Consider the following 22,531-nt stretch of genomic DNA (forward strand, 5'->3'; position numbering starts at 1 on the left):
TACGTATATTTTACCACAACTTTAAAAACAGTAGAAAAGGGTTATTTCTGACTCAGAAAAACAGGAAAATTTCAGTACATGTATATTCTGTTTTGGTTTTGTTCAGAAAAATCCATTTAATGCATCAAATTCAAAACCCCATATCTCAGAAGCCAAGTAGAGGTAAACCAAAAATATTACTATGTTTATAGTTTATTAAACTTCTCTTCTTTCTGAAATGGTTCAGCTGTTTCCTTTGATCGTCAAAGTACCAAGTTGTAGAGTAAAATATATAAATCATTTTATAGAAACTCTTTAACGTGTTTCCTTTATATTATGTTGGTGCAAAAGTAATTGTGGTTTTAAAGGTTAAAAATAATTGCAAAAACCGCAATTACTTTTGTACCCACCTAATATAAATTTTTTCACATTCTATTGGTTCTAGAAGTAGGACTAATTTGAACAATTACAATGGAAATTTTATGACACTAATATTAGAAATCACAGATCTTAGTACTTTATAGTAGATCTAAAACATTCCTGTAATGATCACAGCTGCTTAAAGGAGCAGGTGATGTGTTTTCTACTTTATAAATGAGGACACTAAGGCTTGGACGCCTGATCTGCCTCAGGTCACCCACTGATAACCTCATGGAGCCTCCACCCAGTATCTTTCTGCAGTGACATGACTGTGTCCTTGGAGGAGCTGTCCCCAGTCACTTATTGCAGGTGATCATGTGGACACCCCAGGTGCTGCCAGGATGATGAACCCCCTTCTCTCTCACTGTGTGTTCAGTTGGTACTGCCCCAGTGCGGGGTGGACTTGGAAGGCCTGTGCAGTGTTGAGTATGCTCTGACATGCCATGGTCATGCCTGTTTTCAGATGGAAGAAACTCCTTTAATTGGCTTACTGGGAGCAGTATTGACCCACTGGTGGATTATATGGTCTCCTCATCATCTGATTCCTTGTCTTCCTCCTTACTGTTTGCCCACAAGAGGAGTGAAACATCACAGAGAGCACCCTTGAAATCAGTCGGACCTGATTTTGGGAGAAAAAGCCTGGGCCGACCAGGGGACAAGGTGGATAACAAAGCAAAAGGTAAAGTAAGGTTGCTGAAACATGTTTAAAATGACCTACTGCCTAAATTAGTGCAGAGGCTTAGATAAAGAAAGCACATTTCTGACTGTATTCACATTTCCTTATAACCTAAAATTAAACCCATTAAAATTTAATTCATAGATATTGTCTTTGCACTTACCATGTTGAAGTCATAGTTTTATGTGTTCCAGAAAAGTTGTTGAATAAATTGCTCTCAGTCCATTTATTTTAGTGACTTTCCAGAATAATAAGGGTGAGTAAGACAATAAGTAGGTGATCACGTGATGAGGCAGAATGTGTAAGCTAAGTCTCAGAGACTGGTATAGAATGAAGAGAGAGCCTCAGGAAAGACCTGGTAAGAGGAGTGGCCTTTGAGACTAGCCTTGGAGGTTTGGCATGTGGGAAGGGAGAAGATTAAGAAGGGCAGAGATAGAGAAGTATGGAATGTATTCGGAGGGGTAAGGGACTCAGAGCAGCTCAGTGAACATTTGTTGAGAGCTGACTCTAGCGGTGCCTTGTAGCAGTCCAATTAAACGGATGCTGAGGACATACTGGGAGGAAAGATAAAGAATGCTGAGAAAACAGACTTGAGGGTGTTGGGGGTATAGCTTTAGGAATGAACCATAGCTTTAGGTAATTAACCGAGCAGAGACAGGCACAAGGATCTTCTGTTGGGGAGGTTTGTGTGGAACAGCATGTGGAGTGCCTGAGGAGGATTGACGGTGGAGGTCAAAGACAACTACACCTTGACCTGAGATCAAGGCAGGAAGAAGATGGGATGGGAAAGGTGAGGGGAGATGCCAAGAGGGCTGAGTGGGAAGTGCTGGCAGAGCTCGAAGATCCAGTGCAGAGAGGGCAGGTGTATAGGTCAGTTTGAAAATTAGCTCATTATGAGAATTGCAGCTCTGGGAATGAGTGAAAGCCCAGAGAAAGAAAATGCGAAATTAGAAAATGTGCCAAGACAGAATCTTGGGTAAATGCCAACATATGAATTTAGATAGAAGTAAAATTAGGAACAATGGTATATTCCTTTTTATTTAATTGTAGGAACTAAAAAACACACACAAAATAGTTTCCTTACTCTAACCAGCCACTCTTTTTCACACTTTTATGTTGCAAACCTGTGGCCACGCACAATTCTCTAAATTTAATATAGAGAGGTAAATGTATCCAGTCTTCTTTTTTGCTCTTAACTCTTGAGTTTGATGGAGGACTAATGAATCCTCTCCTTCTCTGTCTTTTCCTCCACATTTGACTGCTTCTGATCAGTCTTCTTTATTTACATTCTTTACTATTTTCCGTCAAACTGATGTATGATCCATCAAGAGTGCATGGCTCTGTCCTTCATGTAACTTTGATTATGAAAGTCCCAAAGTTAAAATGAAGTCCCAAAGTGACTGTCACCTTCCCATTGCTTATAAATTGTCTCTCTGACCTTTACACCTGCTCATCTCAAACCCATGGGCATGTGCAGCTTTCTGTAAAATGTTAAAAACTGGTGTGCATTTGGGGCAGTCTACAGTCAACTAACTTAATGGTGATTGCTAGTGACTGACTCTCAGCTAGTCTATTTTTTATTGAATGAGATGAGACTCAGAAACAAATTATATTGCTGAGGATGACAGCAGTTATTGTCCACAGCAAAAATTGTTGCACAGTTTTACCCTGTCTACATTTTTATAATAAAAAAAAGTCACAGATGATGTAGGTAGAATTGGAGGACCACGTATAGAAATTAAGAAAGAGGTGAAACCTAATTTTCAAACCATTTTCTTTGAAAGTTCTAATAAGGATTTGAAAAATCTCAGTCATCAAACTGAGTAGGTAAAATAAATGGTAATAGCAATTCGATTAATATATTTAAATCTCACCGTGTACCTTTGTAGATTTAAAATATTTCACATCCTGTCTTCTTTGAAGTATGTGTATTTATTTCCTTGCCTGAAGAAGTTGGAGGTTCATAAAATATGGTGAATTAGTACTTACTATGATACTATTTATTATCAGTCATTGAAAGGGAATACATTTTTAAAACTTGAAGTTATAACCTAATTAAAATACCACTTTTCAACCATTATTTTACTTAATTCTTTATTTCAGTTTCCTTTAGTTATTTGAATCAGAGTGATACATGAATGCAGTTTAAAGAGTCAAATACTTTTCCAAGCTTGCTAGAAGAAATGGCAACCCTCCGTACCTGTTTCCCAAATCCTAGAGGCAACCACTTACACCCTTTTAGCCAGTTTTTGATATTTACTTCCGTCTCTCCAAAGAGTCCTTTTATATTACGACCTTTTTTTTCTTTCAGTCATTCTGTTTTGGCTTCACATTATGGACATTGAAGATTTGGCTCCCTCTCTTGTTCCTTACTCCCATCTATCATACACACACTCACGATGAATTCTTCCTGTGCCTTCATCCTCTGATATAATATGTCTTAGTCTTCATTTCATCAGTTCTCAGTTTCCTTTTATTTTTAATACATAATTATTATTTGTGGTTGAACCATGAATGATTCTATCATTATTTTCCCTTTTTGTATAATTTTTCCAGGGCATTAATTATTTTGGTTTAGATGCTTACATTTCTACACATTTATCACCAAATTTCCTGTGAGTTGTAGGTGTGTTTTATTGTATTCCAACATATAAATGTTTCAGGTTCTTAAAGAAATCTCTCCTGGAGCCTCTGAGCTGCCTCATTCTAGGCTACTTAGTCTTGAGGTGTCTGTTTACCTATCATCTAGAGACCACCTCCACATCCTGAGGGTCTGTTTACCTTTCCTGGGTCTTATTCTTCTTCCTTGGTTTAGTTCATTTTTTGTAGAACACCTCCTCAAATAGCTTCCTAAGAAAAGGGGTCAAAAGCAATAAGCTTTTTTTGATACTTTGATGCCATACATTGCTTTTGGTGGAACTCACACCTAATAGGTAATTTAGCTGTAGAATTCTGAGTGTAAACTCATCAAAGTTTCCTACTCCACAGGGTTGCGGTTGAAAAACCTGATGTCGTTCTCTTTGTTGATCCTTTGTAAGAATTGGGTCTTTTCTCTGTGGACAGTCTTAGGATCTTCTCTTTAAACCAGTTTTAGAAAATTGCACAAAAGTGTTCTTTGGTTCAGGTCTATTTTAGTCCATTTTTCTAGGGCCATTTCAAACTGCTAACTCATATTTTCCAGTCCTGGAATATGTTTTCTTGGGTGATTTTGTTGATGATTTCCTCATTTCAGTTTTCTCTTTTTGGAATCCTATTGCTTGGAGGTCAATTCTTCTGGATTATCCTCCTAATTTTCTATTTGTTTTCCTTTTGCTCTGTATTCTGAGAAATAACTTCAACCTTATATTCTAACCCTTGCTTTTATGTTATGATATTATATTTTTACATTCCATGCACTTTTTTTGTTCTCTGAACATCCTTTCAGTACTTGATCCACAGTTGCAATATCTACTCTTATCTTCCTGATAAATGATAACTTAAAAAAAAAATTTTCCCTACATGGCCTGATTTCAACAGTTGCTGTTGTCCTATTTATGTTGGTTTGTGTTTTTCATATTGGAAGCTTTCTTCAAAATAGCTGATTATTTTTGGCTTTTTGCATGTGTTCCCAGGTGGGGCACTAAGAAGGCATTAGGAATAGCTACAAATTGGGAGTTTGTACTGATTGTGGTCTTCACCGAGCTGAACCGAGACATTGAAACCCCTGATATGTCTATATCTCTGTCTGCTCTTTTGTGCTGGTTGATTATTCAGCAGCAAAATCTCCAGTCTCCTGCGTGCAGGCTAATGGCCTGGGTGCCAGCACTCAGGAGGCCAAGTGGGAGGAGGCAGCTCCAGATTCCAAATGTTTTCATGGTCACTGTAGTTCCTCTGCCTCCAGCCATGCTAGCCTTTTCCTCTCACATGCCCTGTGTCCACTCCCCAGGCTCTGTACTGGCAGCATCAGGGCCTGTTCTTTCAAACCACACCACCTACGTTCGCCTCACGGTCCTCCCCTTCTCTGGAGGTGCCTAGTGCTGCCAGGCTCTGAGCGCTTCAAGTCTCCGCTGTCACTGTTCTGGCCCCATTGTCTCCATCACAGCACTGGGATTGGATTGAGTTAGTTAGAACTTTCTGTTCTCTAGCTTCCAAAGGTAGTTATCATCTCTGCTGTTCTCAGTTCTTTATAGGCTTGTGCTATTTAAAAAGAAAAACTAAATAGAAGTAAAACATGATGATAAGCAAACAATCTCACTTGTTTTAGAGGATTCTGGGAAAGAGGCAAAGTCAACTGCAATTGTCAAGCTGGCCAACTGTAACAAACCTGCTTTGTATTCTTTAGGTACAGACAATCGGACAGAAATATTAAGATTACGCAGACGATTTTTAAAGGACCAAGAAAAGCTCAGTTTGATTTATGCGAAAAAAGGTGTTGTTGAACAAAAACGAGAGAAGGTTTGTATCTTTTTAAAAAATTTGGTTAGAAATATCTATTATATATTAAGGAAATAAGCTTCCTGCCAGATATAGGTTCCAATATTGGTCTACAAACCAAAATCACAGAAGCAGCACTATATAACTTAAAATTATTTATGAACCACAGTCTCCTCCAACTAATATAGATGTAAGGGGCATTCGTGACTCACTGATGAGGTTGTGGGATCTTGGAATAAAACGTGTGGGTCATCCTCTGAATCTGTGGTGTGTCCTGGCTCATAGGCACTCACAGGACCCCATCTCGGCCCCTTCTTTTAGCCTCTCACAGCAGCTTGGCTTTGTTCTTCTTTCTGAACAGACTGCCTTTATCCATGTGGTGGAACTATGACCACCAATTATTCTTGAATTTCACATTTTACAACTTCAGCTGCTGGAAAGGGATTGCCCCACTCTTTACCTCAAGGCCAGAGCCTTGACCCTCCTCAGGTCAGGGGCCACTGTGAGACCAGTAAGCTATGGTCGAAGCAGTGAGGACACATTATAACCAGCCACTCTACTGAAGGTATCTGGATGGGAAGGGAAAGTGCGTCCCAGAAGACAAGGTGGGCAGGGTTGGCAAACAGTCCAGAACTAACTGCTAAAAGCAGTGATTTGAGGTACAAGCGTGCTATGAATTAATAGACACATTTCTCAATATGTGGAAACAGTGAAATAATTTGTTTAGACATAGCTTCAATCTTAGTTACAAATCAGTAGTTAACAACAAAATTTTCAAGGAAGGAAGACTAGATTGTGAGTAAAAAAACCCTATCTTTGTTCTAATTCAGTTTAAATCCTTAACCACTTAATTAACTTCCAAATCTGAGTATGAAGTGGTTGAATGGTTTCACTTTATCTTCTGTGGAAGGAAAATGTACTTTTCATCTTCCTGTTGTCTCTGTAACTACAATTATTCTTTTGGAGGACTAGGGTCCAATATCAGTGTCCCAAGATTATCTCATACTCCTCACTGGCCCCACCACACCTGGGGGACCTTCTGTTTTGCCCATTCACAAAAGTGCCTCCTAATTAAACCCTAAAAACTAAATAGGCATACCTGAAGGAAATAACAATAACTAGGCAGCAGAAGGAAGGGATAAAATCAGGATTGTTGGATAGAAATCGCAGGGAGATATTTTGGCCTGATACGAAGGTCTTTTTAGTCATTAAGAAATGTAGAATGGCTTACTGTGTGAGTCTGTGCATTCCCTCTGACACAGATGTTCTAATCTGAAGTGGCTGACCACTCATTAAGAATGGCATGGAAATAATCAGGCATCTGAAGGCCATGTACTTGTGATCATTTATTTGTTAAGAGCATTGTGCTCAATGTCTGGCACTAAATGCTAGCGGTATAGAGGTGAGTGTAATAGAAGCACTGATGAGGCTACAGTAGAGTGTGTACAACAGACAAAAAAAGAGATGAGTTAAGATAGTAACATGTAGTGTCAGAAATTAACCAAGTGATGAGCATATCTGGAGAGAACTGTTAAAAGAGATAGTGAGGGAAACCTTTTTGAAGAGATGATATCTGAGATGGGAACCAAATGATAAGTGTAAAGCTGTAGGAAGACATTTTAGGCAAAGAGATGAGCAGGTACCCATTGCCTTGCATGGGTGAGAGTCGGGTTGGGGCGCTGATTAAGGAGCAGGTAGAAGGCCCAGCCTGGCCTGAGTAGATGAGCAAAGGCCTGGAGGACTGGGACGTTGAAGGGCTGTAGTGATCACGCTGGGCCTTATAGCCAAGGTTTATTCTAAGGGTAATTAAAAAGAAATATAGCTCTCAGATTTATGGCTTTAAAAAGTTTTAATCAAGTTCTCTTAATTTTACAGATACACAGATTACTTTGAAACAAATGTTTAAATAATCTTTTCAGTGCTCATCTGCCATAGTGATTATTCTTTTGGATTTATCATTTACCATAGACTGGTGAAGCATAGTGACTAAACCATTTTGGATAAAAATTGTCATTGATTCACCTTTATGTTAAAAATGGGTACTGACAGTTTCATAACTCATGTACTGCTGATTTTCTTAAGAATTTAAATCTTCCTTCTTTGGTTCTAATGATTATAGGAGATCAAGAGTGAGTTAAAAATGAAGCACGATGCCCAAGTCATTTTGTACAGAAGTTACCGTCAAGGAGACCTTCCCGACATTCAGATTAGATACAGCAGTCTGATCACCCCCTTGCAAGCTGTGGCCCAGGTTGGTCCTTGAACACTGCATTTTCTATTGACAATGATAAAAAATGTTTTAACTATTTTACCAGGGGTCTACTATGTGCAAGGAAAAGTGGTTGAGGCTATACTATATCATAAATGAGGTGTTGTTTTGTCCTGAACAATGGAGTTCGTTAAAAGATCTAATACTCAGAGCCACAGTGTTTTCATCTATAAAGTCAGAGAGTGAAATCTATTTTTCTTACCAATAATGTTAGAATAAAAGAATGTGTAAACAAATTATTGTAAACTTTAAGGTACTACGCCACTTAAATCATTGCTTATATAAAATCCTTTTGGGGAAGCGTGGAATCAGATTATGAGTTTATCAGCGAGATCAGTATACTTCTCTATTAATTCTCTTAATAGCAGAAGATTGGAAATATTTTTCTGTCATTAGTATGTAAAAGTATTGATAGTGAATGAAGTTTTCTAGCTGAATTCTTTGTCAAACACAGGATATTTATCCCCCAAAAGCCTGATTGAGATTCCTTTGACTTTATTGAAATAGTTTTTTAAATTAAAGAGTATTATAATATGTAGTATATAGCATTATGCTAGGTACTGAAATACAATGCCTTATATTTTATTGTACGTAAGTTTTCAATACTAATATTGATTGTGATGATAGATTATATCTTCATAGCCCTTTCTGTTTTTTAAGCTTTTTGTTGAATATAAATAATTATAGATTGACAGGAATAAAGAATTAATAGAAAACTAGTACAGTGTCCCATGTGCCCTTCATCTAGTTTTCCCCAATAGTGATATCTTAAACAATTGTAGTACATTATTAAGGCCTATAATAATTGGTACAACGGTATTAACTAGACTGCAGATGTTCATTTTCTGCTGCATTTGTGTGTGTGTGATTTTCATGCAGTTTTATTCCATGTATAGTTTCATGTAACTACCATCACAGAACAGCCCTTGGTTATATGGAGTGCTTTCACATTCTCTTGTTAGAATCTCCCAATAATTTTGTGACATTAATGCAGTTATGAGACACATTTACAGATGAAGAATTGAAAGATAACAAAGAATGGATAATATGGCCACAGCCATATGTCTCACCGATTGTGGAGCAAGGATAATGCCCTTTGTGTTTTGATGCCTGGTCCAGTGCTTTTTCTATTTCCCTATTTCTCAGTTTTTATGATGCCTTGCATACATATGCTCACACCACTGCCTCAAAAATAATGTTGACACCTGCTCTTCTAAGCATGATTTACTTCTGTCCACACTGGAGAGAGATATGGTACATAATGATAGTAATAGGTTAGCAAGCCTGAGACTGTTGAGAAACCCATGTCCAAGTCAGTTGATCTCATTTGTACTTGGAAAAATAAGATGGTATATATTGTTTTGAAAAAACATGACTACATTTTTTTCTATTCTTTAAGGAGGAATGTGTTTATTTAAATTTTTGTTAATTCTTCAAATATCAATGCTTTATTTATTCAACAAATGTTAATATCTGGAGTAACTCCTCCTGTATCCCAAGGATTATTCTAAGCAGTGGGATGGGGATGCAATTGTAAATAAAATGGATGAGGACACCTCTGCTTCCCTGGGACTGCCATTAAGAATTAAAGAGGAGCGTTTAAACTAGCCATTACAGGATATGTCCAATAGCAGCATCTTATTGCTCTGAAGACATTATTTATCTTGATTACTGCAGTTATTGTAACAGAATGAGCATTTGGAGCTCCTTTGAAAATGAAGGAATTTGTACATAAGTCTAAAGAAATCAGTGGGTAGTAGACATGGAGACCTGTCTGCCCCATGTTAAGTGAAAAAAGCAGGTTACCAAACACTAGACACCATATAACAAAGTGTGACTGTCAGTAAGAGACCATGACAGTGACTATCATCATGTAGTATAATTATGGGTGATATTTAGTTTTGCTTTTTCTAATCTGTATTTTCTAAAATTTTATGTAGCAACTAGTATAACTTTTATAAGCCAAATCCATTGCTTATTAAACAAAGAACAAGTCAGATTCCACTTTTTATTCAGTTATATCTTTTTTTCAAAGTAATTTTTAAATTTTACTTATTCATGTACTCATGCCTTCATTAAAAAAACATCGATATTACATTCCAGAAATTGTTCTTAATACCGGTGTTACAGACACAAATAAAGGGCAATATACCTGTGGTCATGGAGTGTGAGGGTTAAATCATAAAACATCAGGTAGTGTGCTGTTAGAGATGAATACCCCAAACATGAAAAACACAAAAATGGCTACTGATGGTTTTAACAGTTTAAATTGTCATAATAATGGGACTTTGAAAATTACAATTGGTGTTTTATTGAAACTCATCACTTATCTTTTTTGTTTTTTGTTTTTTATTTTTATTGGGGAACAGTGTGTTTTTCCAGGACCCATCAGCTGCATGTCAAGTTGTTGTTTTCAATCTAGTTACGGGGGGCACAGGTCATTGGCCCATGTGGGAATTGAACTAGTGACCTTGTGTTATGAGCACTGTGCTTCAACCACTGAGCAAACCGGCCGCCCTCATCAGTTATCTTAAGCTTTATAATGATGCTGTTGTAAGGGTAATACCTAAAAATCTAATCTTTCTCCAAGATTTTATCAGTTATTTCACTGAACACTTGGCATTCATTATCTTGGCTAACCCTTACCACGACCCTATGAGATGTGTTCTGTTTTTCCCATTTTAAAGAAGAAGAATCTGAAGGCCCAGGCTCATTTAGGAGTTAAGATACGTGGTCACATATATGATTAAGCCAGCTTTCGAGTTCATATCTCTGGATCCCAAATCCATGCTATCAAGCCTTTTTAAAGACATGTCAAGCAGATGTATTTGGTTAAATTCCAAATACTCTCCTTGTTAATACTCTAACCTTTTAAAACTTTCTAAATAAGATTGAAATGTTTATTAGATACGTTTGCAACAGTTTGACTTTTCAATTAATGCTCTGGCAGTTGGTAAATTACAGCATTTTTACTTCAGATCCTGATTTGTCTTTGTTTTGACTGTTTTACAGAGAGACCCAATAATTGCAAAGCAGCTTTTTGGCAGCTTATTTTCTGGAATTATAAAAGAGATGGATAAATATAAGACTATGTCTGAAAAAAACAACATTGTTCAAAAGTTGCTCCAGGACTTCAATCGTTTTCTTAACACCACTGTCTCTTTCTTTCCACCTTTTATCTCTTGTATCCAGGTAAAAGTCTACACACATACTTCATAAATATGCATTGTTGACTTTGCCTTCCTTTGACTATGTCAAAATAACTTCATTTGTTTCACAAGTTCAAACACAAGGTATTTAACAGAGTAGACGTACTCTGTTTTGATTACCTTTTCCCAATGGGTAGATGTAATTTATTTATACTTTAAAAAAATTTTATATATGACAGAATAATCAGAAATCAAACTTGGTATTAAAGTGTTCTGAGTGTTAATAACCAATCCCTTCAGTGTTTTGGTTAAACCCTTCAGGTTGTTTAGTTGTATTTCCTTATGTAGTATTGCACCAAATTCTTTCCTGCCTCCTAACTGCCTTCAAGAGATGTTGATTGAGCATATGCCTGACTTTGTTCTAAGTGGTAGGGACACAGTGATGAAGAGGCACAGATCTCTGCCCTCCCAAGAACATTCTAGATGACTGACAGATAATAAATACAGAATATAACATGAGGTAGTAGTAGTAGATGTCACAGAGCTTGAGTGATATAGAAATACTAAAGTAATGTAGGGTAGTAATGAAGCAGGTAAGACAGCCTTTTGGTCAGGGTGAGGTATATGCACCATTATAGATACTGCTTAGGTGGAGTGTCAGAAAAGGCCTTTCTAAGACTATGGTTTGAGCAGAGAACTTAATGTAGGCATACTTTCAGTTACTCCTGAAACATACTTACTGGAAGACTACCTTTTCATGTAAGAAATGTTTTCTTTGCCACTCAAAATGTGGATAATTACTAAGTCCTCAGTCAAAATCTTTTTGGTTCATTTTAGTATTTTTGTAACTAGTAACCTCCCTGAAGTAATTGAAAAATTATTTTTTAAATATTATTTATTAGTAGCTTTAGTTTGCAAACTAATTGGTTAATGATTCCCTGAGGTGAAGCACTTGCCTTTTCTGTTTTATTGTTTTTGATGTAGCGTGAAACTATTGATATAGTGGTTTTCTTTAATATAGTGGTTTTCTTTTATTAGTTTATAATTTACAAGTAGAATTCCCTTATTGTTTTTCTCCTGGCCACACTAAAGGTAAGGTTTGAGTAACTGTATTGAATCAGCCAGTATTAAAAAGTTTCTCTCTACATTGTATTCTGAGGTGATTTTTAAAATCTCAATTCCTAGTTATGTTTCTATATTTATTTAAAAAAACAAGTTTTTTCCATTGTTGTTTAGGAGACTCATTAACTGTCACCAAGTAAATAAATAACGTCTTGTACTGAGCTTGCTATTTGACAATGACCATGGAAAAAGCAACATGAATGCAAGTCAGTGCCTGCAATTTGCAGCATTTGCTGTTATGACTTTCTGTTTGTGGTTCATATCTGAAACTATGATTTGTTTTCTCTCTCCATGGAATCATAGTACGTTTGGCATAACATTCACGTTAGTTATTTTTCTAGCGAGGATGGCTATCTCTTTGAGATGCCAACGCTTTACCAGAACTTGCCACAATACATTTCTTTTGTGTGACATATCCTGTATTTTATATACTATCTTAACTGCATCCTTCAAACTGGAAGAAAAATTCATTCAGCCATTTTCCCATGACACAGTCAGTGACTGGCAAACAGACATGAATTTGGTGCCCTACATTTATGCTATTCATTGCTTGTTTGAACTTTATAGAAAATTTTGAATTGTTTTACAAAAACACTTGTAGAGGGTATTCTATCTGCAAATCTCTATTTAAGAACTATGGAATATTTGAAACAAAGAATGGACCCTACCTTCACCTAATACAGTGAGATAAAGGTCAAAACAAGAAGTATTGTTATTAATTCCAGTAGACAGTCAACATTTTAAAAATTAGGCTTCATTACTTTGTTCTGTTTTGGAATTTATAAGAAGTGAAATTGGTTGGTTGGCTCAAGTTTTTTGCTTAGTCAATCATTCTTTATAAAGTGAAATAATTACCTCAATATCATACAGAATAGTCAATCTTGAAAATGGATTTACCAGATTCATTTAAATTATGAGTACACATTTAAATACAAAGGAATGATAATCCCAATAATAGTTGTTAAATAGTTCATTAAAGCCACTTCATGAAAAAGTTCTCATGAGCAAATAGGAATAAATCTTAAGATACATGCAGTCAGAAACAACATTGTTCACCATAGTGTCTGGAACGTAGAAGGCACTCAATAAATATTTGCAGAATGAGGGGAGTGATTGAAAATTAAAAGCATATTAATTTTAGAGTCTGGTGGGAGAACGAGGAGGCGGCAATGAATCCGTATAAATGGCGCTGAAGCAGACCTGAAGCCCAAATTCCAGGAGGGTGAGCGAGTGCTGTGCTTTCATGGACCTCTTCTTCATGAAGCAAAGTGTGTAAAGGTTGCCATAAGGGGCAAACAAGTGAAATACTGTATACATTACAGTGGTTGGAATAAAAATTGGGATGAATGGTTTCCAGAAAGCAAAGGACTCAAATATGTAGACACCAATCTGCAGAAACAGCGAGAACTTCAAAAGGCTTATCAGGAGCAATATGCAGAGGGGAAGATGAGAGGGGCTGCTCCAGGAAAGGACATCTGGTCTACAACAGAAAAATGTTAAAGTGAAAACAAAAAAGAACAAACACAAAACACCTGGAAGTGGGGATGGTGACGTACCAGTGAGAAACCTCAGCCTCCTAGCAAGAAGAGCCTGTTGAAAATGAGGAAACATTCATAAACAGAATTGAAGTTAAAGTAAAGAAGACTGGGACTTAATTACCCAACACAAACAGCTCTTTTATCTTCCTGCCAAGCAAAATGTGGATTCCATTCTATAGGATTATGCGACTTAACAAGAAATCTCCAGGAAACAGACAAGGAGTATGCTATTAATGAATTTGTGGCAGGGATAAAAGAATACTTCAGTGTGATGATGAGCACTCAGCTAATCTACAAACGAGATGCCGCAGTATGGTGAAATCCTCACAGATCACCCTGGTGCACCCATATCCCAGGTGTATGGAGCACTACAACTACTAAGATTATTTGTACAAATTGGAGCCATGTTGGCCTATATACCTCTGGATTGGAAGAGCCTTGCTTTGTTACTGAATTATCTTCATGATTTCCTAAATACCTGCTAAAGAATTTTGTTACTTTGTTTAGTGCCAGCGATTATGAAGTGGCCCCTCCTGAGTACCAGCGAAAGCTGTGTGAGGCGCTTACTTACCCTTGTTCTTAGATCTCTGTAAACATGCTGTTCTTAGTCCTCTTGTACAAATGCTATACTTTGAAAATGTTTTGTGTATAACAGAATTGCTGTTTGTTTTCTGTTTGATTTTAAACAGAGTAAATAAAAGGGGTCACAGCTCAAAATACATTCTATGTATATATAGACACACACACAGTCTGACAATTAAGTTCACGAACTTGTTGCAACAATATTGCTAACCTCTTTTGATATCGGAGGGATTATTCATTATGATTTCGTACCAACTGGTCAGGTAACCAAGTTTATTATTTGAAAGTGCTGAAAAGGCTGCGTGAAAAAGTTAGAAGAAAACGACTTGAACTTTTCGCCAACAATTCATGGCTCTGCATCACGACAATGCACCAACTCACTGCACTGTCTGTGAGGGAGTTTTTAGCCAGTAAACAAATAACTGTATTGGAACACCCTCCCTACTCACCTGATGTGGCCCCCAATGACTTCTTTCTTTACCCGAAGATAAAGTAGTGAAAGGAAGACATTTTGATGATATTCAGGACCTTTTATGATATTTAAGGGTAATATGACACAGCACTGATGTCCATTCAAGAAAAAGAGTTCCAGAATTGCTTTGAAGGGTGGACTAGGCACTGGCGTCAGTGCATAGCTTCCCAGGGGAGTACTTTGAAGGTGACTGTAGTGATAATTCAGCATTGAGGTATGGAGCACTTTTTCTAGGATGAGTTCGCGAACTTAATTGTCTGACCTCATATATATATTTTTAAGTAGTACTTATTCTGGGCTTCCCTGTCCAAATTAGAATGGTGTTATCTCAAAATCTGACACTTAGGATCATTTGCTATGTTATTAATTAAAATAGAATTTTGTTTGGATTTCTTTCCTGTACCACTGGTTCCTTCTAAGTGTCAAATGTTTTTGTTTGTTTGCTTGCTTTGGACAATATGTATTCTTCCAAGAGCCCTCATGTAGAACTGAAGTTGCTTTGGTGGTAACTTGGTCAGGCTTAGTAAGTGGTCCATTCATGGCACAGCTGTGAGGGGGTTGGGAAGAGGCTGATGTGGAAGTAGGTGGGTTGAGTCTCTTATTCTCTATATTCATATTCTCTATATTGATTTGGGGTTTATTCCTCATTATTTTGGTGTATGTAGGACTCTCAAACTGAGAGTTATAAAGTAAAGGTCTATATAATAATTCCTGAAATCCTTTATTCAGTATTATCGAATAAGTTAGCCAGTGGGTGGAAAGTGATGGAAAAAAAGGTGTTGAATAGAATAATGGAAATGAGTGTACATACTTTATGGTGATTGAACATGAAATCTTTGTGTTTCAGGTGCTTTTCTCATCTGTTAAAGATCAGTATTCCTGGAAACTGCAATTGTTGTTTGAATATATAGCGTATAGATAAAAATCTTATTTTGCTAGTGCTTTTTGTTTGTTTTAAATTAATCCCTGAATTGGAAGTGTAAAAAAAAGGTCATTTCCTCCTCTGAGCCAATTGAATGTTGAGGAACATTTAATAGAATTACGCAGAGAAACTTTTGGTTATGTCACTACTTATATTTAAACTTTCTTTTATGTTTAGTGAAATGAATTATTCACTTGTAAAGATATGGTCAGAGTACCAGAGGCTAAATAGCTACGTGTGTTTATGGTTTCACAGGAAATCAGTTGCCGGCACACAGACTTGCTGAGCCTTGATCCAGCCTCTGTCAGTGCTGGCTGCCTGGCCAGTCTGCAGCAGCCCATAGGTATCCACCTTCTTGAGGAGGCCCTGCTCCACCTGGTGCCTAAAGAACCACCTGCCAAACGAGTTCGGGGGAGACCCTGCCTCCCTCCTGATGTCCTCAGATGGATGGAACTTGCTAAGTAAGCTCTGTCATCACATACTGTTGGGAGAAAGTAGAATTTCACCAAAGTAATAGCAAAATCTTGGCTTCATTTTAGCAGAAAATGAACAAATAAAGTTGATAATAACACTTATGAAATTTTATGAAATTTATGAAAAATTATGAAATTTTTTGAAAAACCTTTCAGGTTGTGTACCATTCCATGAGTCAAGAATAGTTGCCATGACACGGAATGTCTTGACAAGGAAGGAGATTTCTTAACACCCCTTAATTTTTTTTCAATATACAATCTTTTTGGGCTAAGGGTATTTAGCCACTAAGTTTAGTTTCCTGTTAAGTGTGGCTGTTAACTTACAGTTCCTAGTATTTTGTATGTTTTTGCTGGTTTGCTAAACTGAATAGAGGAGATTTATTTTCAACAGGATTCAAACTTTTAGAAACAATTTAGTTCAATTACTGTATTTATTTGGCAAAAACAAATTCTGCTTTATAGTTATGCCATTTTGCATTATATCTGCTTCTTCCCTTACCTGTGGTTTTATCATAAGAAAGCCAGTACCTGGTTCTGAGAAGCCTATTAGATTCGGTTGGATAAAGCCAGTAGCTTGTCTGAAATTTAATTTGGTTGAAATTTCATTTAACCTACTTTATAGTGCTGATTTTTAGATCTTCAGATTCTAGGGGATAAAAGTAAAAGGGCCGGGAATCATTGCACTTTTCTCTGTTTTATAGTAATTTGTATATTTCTTTCTTAATTGAGCAGCATGAGTGAGTAGAGCATTGTGACAGGTGCTGAGAAGAATTAAAATATGAATTAGACATTTCTCACAGACTCACAAAACTTAGCCAACCAGAAGGAAATGTATTTACTTATATGAATGACTAACTATGATATGAAGAGGGGCAAGATAAATTTTAGGGCAGTTCAGAGTGCCTCTTGGCTTTTATATCTTATTGTTTTAGATGTATGTGAACAGTAAGTAACACTTTGTATACAGTATTTATTATTTTCAGGGAGTGAGAACTCATGTGTATTTACTGGATAAATGAAGCACACACTTTTAAGCGTCTAAACTTTAAACATTGTTTTCAAACTTTAATACTTTCTTATACTTTTGTGTATATTATTTTTGCAAAATTTCAGTTTTGAGAACATAATTTACCCTTTTCTTGATGTCACAGTCATTGTTTTGCCCACGTTGTAATATACATATTCCAGGGAATTTGGGCCAGTATAGGGTGGCTGTGAGGCTGGTTTCTATTCTGAGATCCTAAAAAATGTTTGTAGCTATCTTCTCTTGGGCTCTTGGGCTGTGAGCTGTTATGCTACAACGTACTTCCCCACCTCTGCCTCTAATTTGTTTCCTTTAACCCTCAATGTGTTGGGACAATAAAAGAGCCATATGTGTTACATTTTTATCCAAATTTGGAACAGTAGGCTCTGAGAGAGAGCTGATGTAGTTCTTTTGATATAAATACATGAGATTTCATATCTGGGAAGGGACCAAACTGCAGAAAAACCAAAGAAGAAGCAATTCTCGTCTGGCTGGTCGGGTGACTACAGGTTCAGGAAGAGATGACATTTGTGTTGAGACTTAAAAGGTGGAAAAAATTTTACAACGAATAGGAACCAAACTCATTAAACACTTACTTTAGAATATGCTAAAGGGGGAAGCTTGATTGATGGGATCAAGCAGATTTGCGTTAATGTGAAAAGATGAAAGAATGCTCTAGCAAATACTAAGGCTATAAGAAAATTACTTGTCAATAGAATTGAGATTGTCCATAGAACAAAGATGAAAACATGGCATCAGTTAAGTACTGGATTAATTTTTACTCACTTTTGGGTTCTTGACTACCTTCCAAATTTTACAGCTAGACAAGGATTCCAAATAGGTCACCCACAGATATGTGCAATGTTACTGTAATGGTACCATTAACATGGTAGAGAAGTTTATTTAATGACAAAAGTTATACATTGCGAACTTGTAATTTCAGATTACACTTTAAATGCACCTTAGAATAATTTCTGCCTGATGTATGACTAAAGTAGTAAAACCTAATGGTAATTTCAAAATTGTTAAGATTTTGTATTTTTATTTAAAAAAACCACTTATCTTTTAGTTAAATAATGTGAGATATCTTGATTAAGTATTATTTCATTATAATAAATACTTTTAAAATATTGGGTGTTGTTACTTTGGACTTTTATTCCCTTTGGTTTGTTTTATAGACTATATAGATCAATTGGAGAATATGATGTCCTCCGTGGCATTTTTAGCAGTGAGATAGGAACAAAGCAATTCACTCAGAATGCATTATTAGAAGAAGCCAGAGGTGATTATTCTGAAGCCGCTAAGCAGTATAATGAGGTAAAATTGATCTCTTGCAAACGTCAGTTGCTTAAACACTTTTGTTCTCTGGATGGAAATACTTAGCTTTAAAATTTAGAGCTTCATAATGTTTCAGCTTTATTCCTTAGATTTTACACAAATAGCAGAGGATGGTTTCTGGTTTCACAATAACCAAAATTTGAAATAATTAATTATTGTTATATCTCTTACTCTTTTTAAGAAAACATCATTTAATAAAAGGAAGCATTTCATAAATTACCAAGTACTATAAAACTGTAAGATAATATCAGTATCTGCTAATATTATATAATTTCTATTTGAGTAGATTGTTTTCCTTTAACAAGTAAAAAATTTATAAAGAGGTATGCAAAAATTGGTTTGGAGAAGGTAACTAACTATAAATTCAGTTTTGTACATTTTGTATTTTGAGTTGTCAGTAGCTATCCAAGTGTAAATGTATAGCAAGTAGTTGCAGTTCAGGTTGTAAAATTCTCTGCAATTTTCTGTAAATGTCCTATTTTCTAATTTTCATTCTAAGAACTTTTTAAGTAGTAAATAACCCATAGTATTGATTTAAATCAAATTATATGTCATTTAAAGTCTTCATTTTGTTAACTGGCTTTCATTGGTGAGTTTCTCAGTAGGAGAACCGGGAGGAAACTTGGTAAGGGTTTTTATATTTATTTGTTACTATAATATTCCTTTTGTTGTTTTTTTTCCATTCAGTGTTAATTCTATTTTCCTTTCTCTCTCTTCTTGTCATAAACCTAAAAATGTTTGTCCTTAGTATGAATACTATACTACCTACATTATTTCAAATATATTTCATTTGTATTCTTTCCAACTTTGTAAAATAATCTTAGGAACTTTTCTTTGCCAGGCTCTCAATAAACAAGTATGGGTGGATGGTGCACCTACAGAAGCCGAGAAGGATTTTTGGGGACTTGCATCCCTTGACTGTTATAACCAACTTGCTGAGTGGAAATCACTGGCGTACTGTTCTACAGTCAGTGTTGACAGTAAGAACCCTCCAGACCTAAATAAAATGTGGAGTGAACCATTTTATCAGGTGGGTAGAATTATTTTTGAGGACCTTGAAATAAATATTTTAGATAGTCAAGTGTTTTCTAATTAATGAAGTTTTTTAATAAAACTTTTCAAAAATGTAGTAGTTCTGAAGTATTCGGATGCTTATGTAACCTGACTCTCCTCACAAACTCCATAGTTTTGTTAAATCTCTTACCACTTTTATCTAACCCTTTCAAAATAAATGGCATGCAGGACAGCTTCCCCACTCACAGGGTCACCCAAATTCCTGAACAAGGCTGCTCTCCTTGTCCCTCTAATACTGCTGTGCTTAAAGATTCCTTACTTTGTATGTAGCATCCAGATGTCTTTCAGCTAAAAGTACATAGTTCCTATTTTCTGTATAACATGTTTCTATATGTTTTGTGGTTACAAAATGAGCAATTTTAGATGAACATGTTTAAAAATCATAGTTTTAAGTTTGGAGTATCAAACATAATCACTTTGTCTCTAAGTCCTTATCTATAAAATTACACCAAAGAGTATTATACCGTGTTTCCCTGAAAATAAGACCCAGCTGGACCATCAGCTCTAGTGCGTCTTTTGGAGCAAAAATTAATATAAGACCTAGTCTTATTTTAACATAAGACCGGGTGTTATATAATATGATATGATATGATGTAATATGGTATAATATAATACCGGGTCTTATATTAATTTTTGCTCCAAAAGACGCATTAGAGCTTATGGTCCAGCTATGTCTTATTTTCGGGAAACACGGTAGTAATAAAATAACTAGGGATAGTAAAACTGGCTTTCTGAAGTTACAAGTAGATTCTTATGTTCCTTAGGAGACCTATCTACCTTACATGATCCGCAGCAAGCTGAAGTTACTTCTTCAAGGAGAGGATGACCAGTCCCTTCTGACATTTATTGATGAGGCTGTGAACAAGGAGCTCCAGAAGGCTATCATAGAGCTTCATTATAGTCAGGAATTGAGCCTTCTTTACATCTTACAAAATGATGTTGAGAGAGCCAAATATTATATTGAAAATTGCATTCAGATTTTTATACAGGTAATATAGATATGCCAATCTGAAATGTACCATTTCTGTGATATTTTTAGTCAGTAAACTCATGAGTAAAAAAGTCAACAGGAGAAAGTTTCATTTGTTATTTGATACCACCCATTTCCTTCATTCTGTTTTTCCAGTGTCTTCTGATATCTCTCTTTACTGTTTTTTATCTTAATGCTTTTTTTTTCACGTCAATGTGTTGTATAGAATATATTAACATTTATTATTGGCATATGTTGATCATAGAAGCATACTCATTTATTTCCTTCATTATTTTTAAACTTTTCGGAAGTTGATTAGTACACTAAAAAGAATGTTTATGGAAGAAAGAATTGGCTTCTATACTTTGCAATTTACATTATAGGATATTGTGATTTTTTTAAAGTGTTGGCAAATAGAGGCAATGATAGCCCATTTGTATTGATTTTATTGATTTTGATGAACTAAAATGCAGTTGAAAACCTAACTTATTTAAAAAATATAAACCGTTTATTAATTGCTTCTATGACTTAATTAACCACTCTGAGCCACATTGTGTAACTGATGTGTTTGTATGGTGGTTGTTGTATTTCACCTTTTAGAAAACTGTATTAAAATTTAAAGTAGTAAGTTGATTTATAAACAATGCTAAATACCTTTTTTCTAGAACTATTCTAGTATTGATGTGCTTTTACACAGAAGTAGACTCACCAAATTGCAGTCTGTACAAACTTTAATAGAAATTCAGGAGTTCATCAGCTTTATAAATAAACAAGGTAACTTTTTTAACCTACCATTTTTTATATATTTATAGAAGAGTTTTAGCATCTTTTTTTGCTTAGTGAAAGTATATGTTTCGTAATGTATGGGTTAGAAACTGCCTTGAGTTCATTCTACAAATACATATTTTGAGATTATTGGAATAAATGTAAATGGTCGAGTACTATTCTAGGCATTGGGGTTGCAAAGCCAAATAAGACATATTGCCCAGCTTGAAGAAGCTTTCAAAATAGTGGACTAATTCCAACGCAATCTGATACTTGCTTAAGCAGAAGCATGCACAGGATCCCACATGAAACACATGATAGAACCTGCCCTGGACAGAGGGGTGCATAAGGTTCCTGGAGGAGGGGCCTGAGTTGAGTATGTACTAGGGAAAGGGGCTTACAGAGTGCCTGTCTGACAGAAAGCTGCAGCATCCCCTGAGGTGTCGAAAGTTCTGTGACTGGCTGCCAGGTGTCCTGGCCTGAGGGGTGGTGGTGAGGCTGCAGGCGGTAGTGCTTAGATTATGAAAGTCTTTCTGCAACCAAGGAGTGGATTTTATCCTGGTGCTTATAAGGAGCCACCCAAAGTCAAAAGGAGAGTACATCTTTGTAACAGTAACAAATCATAGTTGTAAATCTGAATTTTAATTTTTGTCCCAAATAATTAAAACACAATATGAAAGATACTTTTCAGAGGGCTAATGAAAGTTGGTTTTCATATCTAATTGTTCTCCATTTTAAATTTGGTGAATTATTTTTCAAGTACACATTATGTTAATGACCTGTCATTTATTAAATGCTTTCTACTTTCCAGGAGCTATGTAAATCTCTTTTTTCTATATTACCTAGTTTTTATAACAGCCTTATGAGATGTAGATTCTTTCTCCTCATTTTATAGAGGCTTGGAGAATAAATAATTTTCCCACACTACTAAGTGAAAGATCCAGATTTGCACCTAGAACTGTGATTTAAGCTTCTGTTCTTAACCACTGCTTTCCACCAGCAGAAAGAGAAAACTATAGCTTTAAACATTAGCAATGTGAAATTTAAATTTTATGAGAATTATTATTATAAAATCTTTGTGGTCAGATAGTTTTGGATATTATGATGATGATAATGGTGATGTAACCTAGTGCACACACCAGGGCCTGGGGTAGTATTCCATAATTAAATACAATGAATGTATCTCTAGCTTAAGTGGTGAATATTCATATGAAGGGCACAAACTGAGACTGTGCCCTGGGCCGATTTAGGTCAGATTTTGCCAAGAAAATTGGCTGCAACCCCGTGAAACCCTTTTCAGTTTTCAGTGCTTTTTTGATTTTGAAATTATACATAAAGTGAATAT

At 35.9% G+C, this 22,531-nt stretch overlaps 1 protein-coding gene and 1 pseudogene across 3 annotated transcripts in view; both read left to right on the forward strand.

Annotated features, from left to right (window-relative positions):
• PRKDC (protein kinase, DNA-activated, catalytic subunit) overlaps positions 1 to 22,531 on the forward strand; it is a 259,605-nt gene that overhangs the window by 180,233 nt on the left and 56,841 nt on the right. For all 3 annotated transcript variants that reach the window (XM_033125784.1, XM_033125783.1, XM_033125785.1), the window contains 9 exons: positions 863 to 1,078; positions 5,397 to 5,509; positions 7,608 to 7,739; positions 10,770 to 10,949; positions 15,798 to 16,003; positions 18,218 to 18,356; positions 19,219 to 19,407; positions 20,216 to 20,440; positions 21,087 to 21,195. In XM_033125784.1, the coding sequence (XP_032981675.1) occupies positions 863 to 1,078; positions 5,397 to 5,509; positions 7,608 to 7,739; positions 10,770 to 10,949; positions 15,798 to 16,003; positions 18,218 to 18,356; positions 19,219 to 19,407; positions 20,216 to 20,440; positions 21,087 to 21,195 (1,509 nt within the window). The remainder of the gene's footprint in view (positions 1 to 862; positions 1,079 to 5,396; positions 5,510 to 7,607; positions 7,740 to 10,769; positions 10,950 to 15,797; positions 16,004 to 18,217; positions 18,357 to 19,218; positions 19,408 to 20,215; positions 20,441 to 21,086; positions 21,196 to 22,531) is intronic.
• LOC117034159 (mortality factor 4-like protein 1) lies at positions 13,202 to 14,149 on the forward strand (annotated as a pseudogene).

This window comes from Rhinolophus ferrumequinum, chromosome 14 (assembly GCF_004115265.2).
Source record: "Rhinolophus ferrumequinum isolate MPI-CBG mRhiFer1 chromosome 14, mRhiFer1_v1.p, whole genome shotgun sequence".
Classification (NCBI taxonomy): Eukaryota; Metazoa; Chordata; class Mammalia; order Chiroptera; family Rhinolophidae; genus Rhinolophus; species Rhinolophus ferrumequinum.